General features: G+C 50.4%; 1 protein-coding gene across 1 annotated transcript in view; it reads left to right on the plus strand.

Moving 5' to 3' along the window:
- LOC135271286 (ATP-binding cassette sub-family C member 6-like) overlaps positions 1–9,483 on the plus strand; it is an 86,323-nt gene that overhangs the window by 70,711 nt on the left and 6,129 nt on the right. Inside the window, 3 exon segments of the mRNA XM_064368285.1 lie at positions 4,006–4,164; positions 4,242–4,408; positions 9,057–9,251. Coding sequence (XP_064224355.1) covers positions 4,006–4,164; positions 4,242–4,408; positions 9,057–9,251 — 521 coding nt within the window.

The raw sequence follows: 9,483 nt of genomic DNA on the forward strand, positions 1-9,483 counted from the left end.
GCAGTTGCTTGTCTGTAAAGGATTTTATTTCTCCTTCACTTATGAAGCTTAGTTTGACTGGATATGAAATTCTGGGTTGAAAATTCTTTTCTTTAAGGATGTTGAATATTGGCCCCCACTTTCTTGTGGCTTGTAGAGTTTCTGCAAGAGATCTGCTGTGAGTCTGATGGGCTTCCCTTTGTGGGTAACCCAACCTTTCTCTCAGTCTGCCCTTAGCAATTTTTTCTTCATTTCAACTCTGGTGAATCTAACGATTATGTGCCTTGGGGTTGCTCTTCTTGATGAATATCTTTGTGGTGTTCTATTTCCTGAATTTAAATGTTGGCCTGCCTTGCTAGGTTGGAGAGGTTCTCCTGGATAATATCCTGAAGAGTGTTTTCCAACTTGATTTCACTCTCTCCATCACCTTCAGATACACCGATCAAATGTAGATTTGGTCTATTCACATAATCCCATATTTCTTGGAGGCTTTCTTTGTTCATTTGTTTTCACTTTTTTCTCTCATCTTGCCTTCTTGCTTTATTTCATTGAGTTGATCTTCAATCTCTGATAGCCTTTCTTCCACTTGATCGGTTTGATTATTGAAACTTGTGTATGCTTCACGAAGTTCTCGTGGTGTTTTTCAGCTCCAGCAAGTCGTCTATGTTAGTCTCTACACTCGTTATTCTAGTTAGCATTTTGTCTCAACTTTTTTTTAAAGGTTTTTAGTTTCCTTGCATTGGGTTATAACATGCTCCTTTAGCTTGGAGAAGTTTGTTATTACCCACCTTCTGAAGCCTGCTTCTGTCAATTTGTCACACTCATTCTCCATCCAGTTTTGTTCCCTTTCTGGTGAGGAGTTGAGATCCCTTGGAGGAGGAGAGGCATTCTGGTTTTTGGGAATTTCAGTTTTGCACTGGTTTCTTCCCGTCTTTGTGGATTTATCTATCTTTGGTCTTTGAAGTTGGTGACTTTTGGATGGGGTCTCTGAGTGGACGTCCTTTCTGTTGATGTTTCTTTTGTTAGAAGGAAAACTAAGAGGCCTCTCTGCTGTAGGTCCACTCTAAACCCTGCTTGCCTGGGAACCACCCCTAGGGGCTGCAGAGCAGCAAAGATTGCTGCCTGTTCCTTCCTCTGGTAGCTTCTTCTCAGAAGGGTACCCACCAGATGACAGCCAGAGCTCTCCTGTATGAGGTGTCTCCCAGTCAATATAAACAGGGTCAGGGAGCCACTTGAGGCAGTCTGTCCCTTATCAGAGCTCAGGCACTGTGCTGGGAGATCCATTGCTCCCTTCAGAGCTGCTGGGCAGGGACATTTAAGTCTGCTGAAGCTAAGCCCACAACTGCCCCTTATCCCAGGTGCTCTATCCCAGGAAGGTGGGGGCTTTATTTATAAGTCCCTGATGAGCTGCTGCCTTTTTTCAGAGATGCCCTCCCCAGCAAGAAGGGAGTCTAGTGACAGTCTCCCTGCAGAGGCCTTGCTGAGCCGCTGTCGGCTCTGCCCAGTTGCTGTGTAAATTTCCTTGTGACTTTCTTTACACAGGCGAGGTTAAAACCAACTACCCAAGCTGCAACAATGGCAGATGCCCCTCCCCCTACCAAGTTCAAACATCCGAGGTCGAGCTCAGACTGCCGTGCTGGCTGTGAGAATTTCAAGCCAGTGGATCTTAGCTTGCTGGTCTTCTTGGGGGTGGGATCGACCAAGCCATATCACATGTCTCCCTGGCTAGAGCCCCCTTTTTCAGGGGAATGAGCAGTGCAGGCTGGCCGGCTGGCTGGCATTCCGTGTACCACTGGGGTATGAGAGAAAAAATCTCCTGCAGCCCAAATGGCCACACAGTTTTGTGCTGGAAACCTGGGACACTGGTGTTCTGGGCACTGGAGGGAATCTCCTGGTCTGCGGGTTGTGAAGAACGTGGGAAAAGTGCAGTATCTGAGCCAGAGTGCAGGGAACTGTTCCCAAGGGCTTCCCTTGGCGAGGAGAGGGAGTTCTCTGGCGTCTTGTGCTTCCCAGGTGAGGCAACGCCCCGCCCTGCTTCGGCTTGCTGTCCTTGGGCTGCACCCACTGTCTCATCAGTCCCAATGAGATGAACCTGGCACCTCAGTTGGAAATGCAGCGATCACTTGTCTTTTGGGTTGCTCTCACTGGGAACTGCTGACCGGATCTGTTCCTATTTGGTCATCTTGATGGAAAACTTTTTTTTCTGAGGCAGTCTCACTCTGTCGCCCAGGCTGGAGTGCAGTGGCACTGTCTCTGCTCACTGCAACCTCCGCCTCCCAGGTTCAAGTGATTCTCCTGCCTTAGCTTCCCAAGTAGTGGGGATTACAGATGCATACCACCATGCCTGGCTAATTTTTGTGTTTTTAGTAGAGACTGGGTTTTACCATGTTGGCTAGGTTGGTCTCAAACTCCTGACCTCAAATGATCCACCTGCCATGGGCTCCCAAAGTGCTGGGATTACAGGCACGAGCCACCATGCACAGCCATCCTGTGATCTTTATCAGCGTGACTGACACTGCATGTTATTCCCCTGCTCAAAACCTTCTAGTAGTTCCAGCTTCTCTTGGGCTGAAGTCTGAATTCCTGAGCTTGGTATTCAAGGCTCTGCCTAGCCCAGGAGGTCCTGCCCCACCTCCTCTTTCATTGCTCTGACTGGGCTTAGCCAGTGTTGTGGAGCAGCTGCGTCTCTGCCAGGGGGCACGTGGTGCCATGAGCTCCATGAGCTTCTAGTTTTGGAAGCCCACTTGGTGGGTTCGTTACCTGGAGTGTTCGCCTTCCTTGAACTCCTATTCAGCCTTCAAGCTTCCATGCAAGTATCTCCTCCTCTGTGAGGCCTTCTCTTTTTACTGCTACCAAATCCCAGGCAGCATGAGCAGCACCGCCTTGCTTCCCTGAGTTGCCAAAGGTCCAGAGCTTGGTAATAAACAGTGTTGTTGTCTGGGTGCTGGGGCTTATACCTGCAATCCCAGCATTTTGGGAGGCCAAGGAGTATGAAACCAGCCTGGCCAACATGGTGAAACCCTATCTCTACTAAAAATACAAATACCAGCCGAGCATGGTGGCAGGAACCTGTAGTCCCAGCTACTCAGGAGGCTGAGGCAGGAGAATCTCTTGGCCCTGGAAGGTGGAGGTTGTAGTGAGCCAAGATCGTGCAACTACACTCCAGCCCGGGTGATAGAGCAAGACTCTGTCTCAAAAATGAATGAATCAATCAATAAAAAGAGCATTGTTCATCATACTGTATTCCATTTACTCAGTTGTACTGTTTCCTAGACGAGATGGTGGCACACTGGAGCTAGGACTCTTTAATTCCCTTACTTCTGGTGCTATACGTGTCCCTGGCATACTATGGGGTGACCCACATGTTTCAGTCATTTATTAAATAATGTTGAACCCCACATTGTGTCAGACGCTGGGGATGCAATAGTAGCAAGAGAGATAAAGATGGAGGAGGGGTAACAGATGGGAGATGAATAAGAGAATGGATACATGGATAGGATGGACGAATGAGAGAAAAAAGTGAATGAAAGGATTAATAAATTGATGAATAGCAGAGAAGAAATGAGAAATGGATGGACAGACAGAATGCGGTAGAAGAATCAGAGGGATGGGATTGGGGATGGATGGATGGGATGGAAGAATGAGAGATAGAGGGATGGAACTGGGGATGGGTGGGATGGGGTGTGAAGAAGGATGACTGACAGAGGGATGGATGAACTCCCGGATGGGGTGGGGGAGTAGAAACGACAAGAGCTGATGGAGAGGTGTCAATAGAAGGATGAGGAACGATGGAGGAACTAAAGGATGGATGGGGGGAGAGACGGGAGAGAGATGAGGTAAGGGGAAGATAGAGAAGAATGCAGATGGAAGACTGGATGGATTGATGGGTGGATATACAGAAAGGTAGATGGAAGGGGGGCCTTTACACAGTGATGGATGGGCAGACAGAGCTGGGGCATAGCGGAAACATAACCCCAAAAATGCCCAAGGACCCTCCAGTCAGACCAGGGCTTTCCTCCTGGACAGGTGGGCATCGTTGGCAGGACAGGGGCCGGAAAGTCCTCCCTAGCCTGTGGGCTGCTGCGGCTCCAGGAGGCAGCTGAAGGTGGGATCTGGATCGATGGGGTCCCCATTGCCCAGGTGGGGCTGCACACACTGCGCTCCAGGATTACCATCATCCCCCAGGTGAGGCCGGTCGCGGGGTGGGCAAAGGTGGGAGGCATGGTGGGGCACCGCTCTGATCCACTGCCTCTCCCCACCAGGACCCCATTCTGTTCCCTGGCTCTCTACAGATGAACCTCGACTTGCTGGAGGAGCACTCAGACGAAGCTATCTGGGCAGCCCTGGAGATGGTGCAGCTCAAGGCTTTGGTGGCCAGCCTGCCCGGCCAGCTGCAGTACAAGTGTGCCAACCGAGGCGAGGACCTGAGGTATGGTCATCCCACCATGGCCAGGACCTGCGGGGAGGCGGGGGATTGGGGGGATGGCCAGGCTCTCCCCAAGGGCCCTCAGGAAATGCCTCCCCCGGTAGGATTATTACTCTTACATGAATGACCATGTTTCTCTTTTTTGAGATCGTTTTACTCTTGTTGCCCAGGCTGGAGTGCAATGGCGCGATCTATCGGCAGCCTCCGCCTCCTGGGTTCAAGCGATTCTTCTGCCTTGGCCTCCTGAGTAGCTGGGATTCAGGGCACCTGCCACCACATCCGGCTAATTGTATTTTTAGTAGAGATGGGGTTTTGCCATCTTGGTCAGGCTGGTCTCAAACGGCTGACTTTCTGATCCGCCCGCCTCGGCCTCGGCCTCCCAAAGTGCTGGCATTACAGGCGTGAGCCACCGCACCTGGCCAAATGTCTCTGATCTGCAATTCCAAGCTCCAACACAGTCTCTGAATACCAAGATTTCCCCCCTAAATTAGTCTTCCAAGCTTATTTGGTGGTAAAACCCAACCTCAGCTGACACGGGGCTACTGATAGTCTTTATTGCTCTTGCTCAGTATTTATTTTGCTATAAAAATATCGTTTGATATTGGGTGGTAACCTCACCACTCACTGGGACTGTAAGTAACATCGAATTTTGTTTTTTTTTAATGTCAAGTGTGGGCTGGGTGCTGTAGTTCATGCCTGTAATACCAGCATTTTGGGAGGCTGAGGCAGGAGGATTGCTTGGTCCAGGAGTTCAAGACTAGCCTGGGCAACATAGCAAGACCCCATCTCTAGGACTATGGGCATGTGCCACCATGCCTGGCTATTTTTTTTCATAGTTACTTGGGAGCCTGAGGTGGGAGGAAAGCTTGAGCCAGGGAGGCGAAGGTTGCAGTGAGCCGAGATCATGCCACTGCACTTCAGCCTGGGTAACAGAGTAAGATCCTATCTCCACAAAAAAAAAAAAAAAAGGTTTGTAGGCGTGGTGGCTGACATCTGTAATCCCAGCACTTTGGGAGGCGGAGGTGGATGGATTACCTGAGGTCAGGAGTTCAAGACCAGCCTGGCCAACATGGTGAAATCCCATCTCTACTAAAAATAAAAAAATTAGCTGGGTATGGTGGCAGGCACCCATAGTCCCAGCTACTTGGGAGGCTGAGGTAGGAGAATTGCTTGAACCCAGGAGGTGGAGGTTGCAGTGAGCCAAGATCACACCGCTGCACTCCAGCCTAGGCTCCATCTCAACAACTTAAAATTGTGGGAAAAAATACACATAAAATTTACTATCATCTCAACTTTTGTTTTGGAGACAGAGTGTGGCTCTGTCATCCAGGCTGGAGTGCAGTGGTGCAATCTCGGCTTACTGCAACTTCCCCCTCCCAGGCTCAAGCCTTCTTCCCACCTCAGTGTCCTGAGTAGCTGGGATTAGAGGTGTGAGCCACCATGCCCAGCTCATCTTTCTTCTGTAGAGACAGGGTTTCGCCATGTTGCCTAGGCTGCACGCAGACTTGCCTAGGCCTTCCAAAGTTCTGGGATTACAGGTGCAAGCCGCCACGACGAGCCCATCCACCCGTTTTTCAGCATGCAGTTTCTGTAGTAATACATACATTCAGTTCCACAACAAAACTGAAACTCTGTACCCATGAGACCCTAACTCCCGTGTTCCTCTCCCCAGCCCCTGGCCACCAGTATTTTACCTTTTTTTTTTTTTAAACAAGAGTCTGACTCTCATTGCCAGGCTGGAGTGCAATGGCGTGATCTCCACTTACTGCAACCTCTGCCTCCTGGGTTCAAGCGATTCTCCTGATTCAGCCTCCCAAGTAGCTGGGATTACAGACATGCGCCACCACCCCCAGCTTATTTTGTATTTTTTAGTAGAGACAGAGTTTCTCCATGTTGGTTAGGCTGGTCTCAAACTCCTGACCTCAGGTGATCCGTCCGCCTCGGCCTCCCGAAGTGCTGGGTGTGAGCCACGGCGCGCAGCCTCTACTTTCTGTATCTCTAAGTGTGACTACTGTGGATGAAAGTGGAATCGTATCTGGAATCAGTGTCTGTCTTTTGTGACTGGCTTGTTTCACGTAGCATGATACCCTCCAGGTTCATCCATGGTGTAGCACCTGTCAGATTCCCTTCCTTTTTAAGGCTGAATCATTTTCCATTACAGGGATAGACCACATTTTGCTTATCCATTTATCTGCCAGTAGGTACCCAGGCTGTTTCCACCTTTTGGCCACTTTGAATGATATCACTATGAACATAGTTGTACAGGTATATGCTTTTAAAAAAAACTAAGGTGGCCAGGCATGTTGGCTCACCCCTGTAATCCCAGCACTATGGGAGGCCGAGGTAGGCAGCTGAGACCAGTCTGACCAATATGGTGAAGCTGTGTCTGTCTCTACTAAAAATACAAAAATTAGGCCGCGCACGGTGGCTCACACCTATAATCCCAGCACTTTGGGAGGCCGAGGCGGGTGGATCACAAGGTCAAGAGATCGAGACCATCCTGGTCAATAAGGTGAAACCCCGTCTCTACTAAAAATACAAAAATTAGCTGGGCATGGTGGCGCGTGCCTGTAATCCCAGCTACTCGGGAGGCTGAGGCAGGAGAATTGCCTGAACCCAGGAGGCGGAGGTTGCGGTGAGCCGAGATCGTGCCATTGCACTCCAGCCTGGGTAACAAGAGCGAAACTCCATCTCAAAAAAAAAAAAAAAATTAGCCAGATGTGGTGGCAGGTGCCTATAATCCCCTCTCAAGAGGCTGAGATATTGAGGCAGGAAAATCGCTTGAACCCAGGAGGCAGTGGCTGCAGTGAGCTGAGATAGCGCCACTGCACTCCAGCCTGGGTGACAGAGCAAGACCCTCTCAAAACAAAAGGTGTTCAGGATTTATAAACCCCTCTGACCCTGAGGGTGTCAGAATGGCTCTCAGTAGGCAGTAATTTCCAGCACTAGAGAGGCAGCATTGCTTGGGGGGTGAGAGTATACACAGGTGACAGACTGCCTGGGCTCAAATCCAGGTCCCCCACTTGCCAACTCTAGGATCTTGGGCAACTTACCCATCTCTTGTGCCTCAGTTTCTCGTCTGCAAAGCGGAAATAGCACCCACCTACTTTGCAAGGATTGAGTTATATGCACAAAGTTGTTGCAACAGTGCCAGGCAGAGAGGAAACAGTAATTATTCATTACAGTCCTCAGAGTCACACTCCTGATAATGTCATTTCAAAGTTGGAATTGGAGGCCTGAGCCTTGCCCGAGGTCACACAGCTTGTAAGTAGTGAGGTCGGGACAAGACCCAGGCCCTCTAACGCCTGTGTGACGGTAGTGGGTTCTGATCGTCTAAAGGGATGCTTTAGACGTTTTGTGGAAGGGTTTACTGTGTAAGACAGCCATGCTGGGTCCCAGGGCCCAGTTCCCACCTGGGTCAGGGACTCACTGGCCTCATGACCTGGAATCTCAACTTCTCCACTTTTGTAATTAGAGGCTGCTACTCCATGCCAAGGGCTTACTCTGTGACAAGTCCACACACTTTTACATGACTTGTCTTCACAATTCAGTGTGTGTGGAGGGGATCCACAGACTCTGGGGTCATAGGACTTGGGTTCAAATTAATTAGGGACCCACCACTAGCCTTGAGATGTTGGTCAAGCCACTGAGCTTCTCTGTATCCATGTCCTCCTCTTTCAGAAGAGGAGAACAATAATACCTTCCTTTGTGGACATGAGGAGGGTTGAGTCAACATATATACAAGCACTTAGAATGTGTCTGGTACAAGGCGAAGATGCAGAAATAGAAATAGCCATAGACAGGGCAGGTGCGGTGGCTGATGCCTGGAATCCCAAGTCCCACCCGTGTGTTGTACATGTGTACATTGAAGGCCCGCTTGACACCAGCCTGGAAGGTCTTAGGAAGAGTGTAGATTGTATTCTGGAAGCAGCGGTGGGTCATCGTAGGTTTGTTGGCAAGGGCAGGACTGAAGTCAAAGCCGTGCTTTCGCTGTTGGAGGAAACGTCAATTAGCGCAGCCGTTATGGAAAACAGCATGAGGATTTCTCAAAAAAACTAGAAGTAGAACTACCAGGGCGCGGTGGCTCACGCCTGCAACCCCAACTTTGGGAGGCCAAGGTGGGTGGATCACCTGAGGTCAGGAGTTTGAGACCAGCCTGGACAGCATGATGAAACCCTGTCTCTTTACTTAAAAAATAGAAAAAATTAGCCTAGTGTGGTGGCGCATGCCTGTAATTCCAGCTACTTGGGAGACTGAGGCCGGAAAATTGCTTGAATGGGGAGGTAGAGGTTATAGTGAGCCGAGATTGTGCCACTGTACTCCAGCCTGGGTGACAGAGCAAAATTCCATCTCAAAAAAAAAAAAAAAACGAGCAAAGGGAAAAAAATGGCCAACAGAAAAAAATAAAATACTCATTTCACAGGAGGGAAATCTGAGACACAAAGGATTTGAATGACTTGCCCATAGTCAGCCTGCTCAAAGCTGGCAGGAAAGGGATTCCCATCAGCTCTGCAGCCTGCAGACCCCATGTATGGGGATGTCTCAACACAGGCACCTCACTCCTGCACTCTCACAGACCTGTTTCTGGGCACACCCCACACATCACGATGTGCCAACACACAGCCCACCTAATTGTCCCAATCATTCCCAGTGTGGGCCAGAAACAGCTCCTGTGTCTGGCGCGTGCTCTTCTCCGGAAGACCCAGATCCTCATCCTGGATGAGGCTACGGCTGCTGTGGACCCAGGCACGGAGCTGCAGATGCAGGCCACGCTCGGGAGCTGGTTTGCACAGTGCACCGTGCTGCTCATCGCCCACCGCCTGCGCTCCGTGATGGACTGTGCCCGGTAAAGCCCCCGCCCCGGCCAGACCTCAAGACGGCTCTGCAGCGGGGTGTGGGGGGAGTGGAGGCAGTCCCGGGCCACTGGTTCCAGGTTAGAGCTGGAAGGGCCCTGAATGGGGCCAGAGCAGGAGGAATGCCCGATAACACCTGCCAAGCAGGAAGGCTGCCCGAGGACATGCGCCCAACACGCGCTTCCAACCCAGCTGTGAGGGTCGGGGAGCCGCACAGAAAGCAGG

This window comes from Aotus nancymaae, unplaced genomic scaffold, assembly GCF_030222135.1.
Source record: "Aotus nancymaae isolate 86718 unplaced genomic scaffold, 86718_ANA_hifiasm-v0.15.2.pri h1tg000076l, whole genome shotgun sequence".
Lineage (NCBI taxonomy): Eukaryota > Metazoa > Chordata > Mammalia > Primates > Aotidae > Aotus > Aotus nancymaae.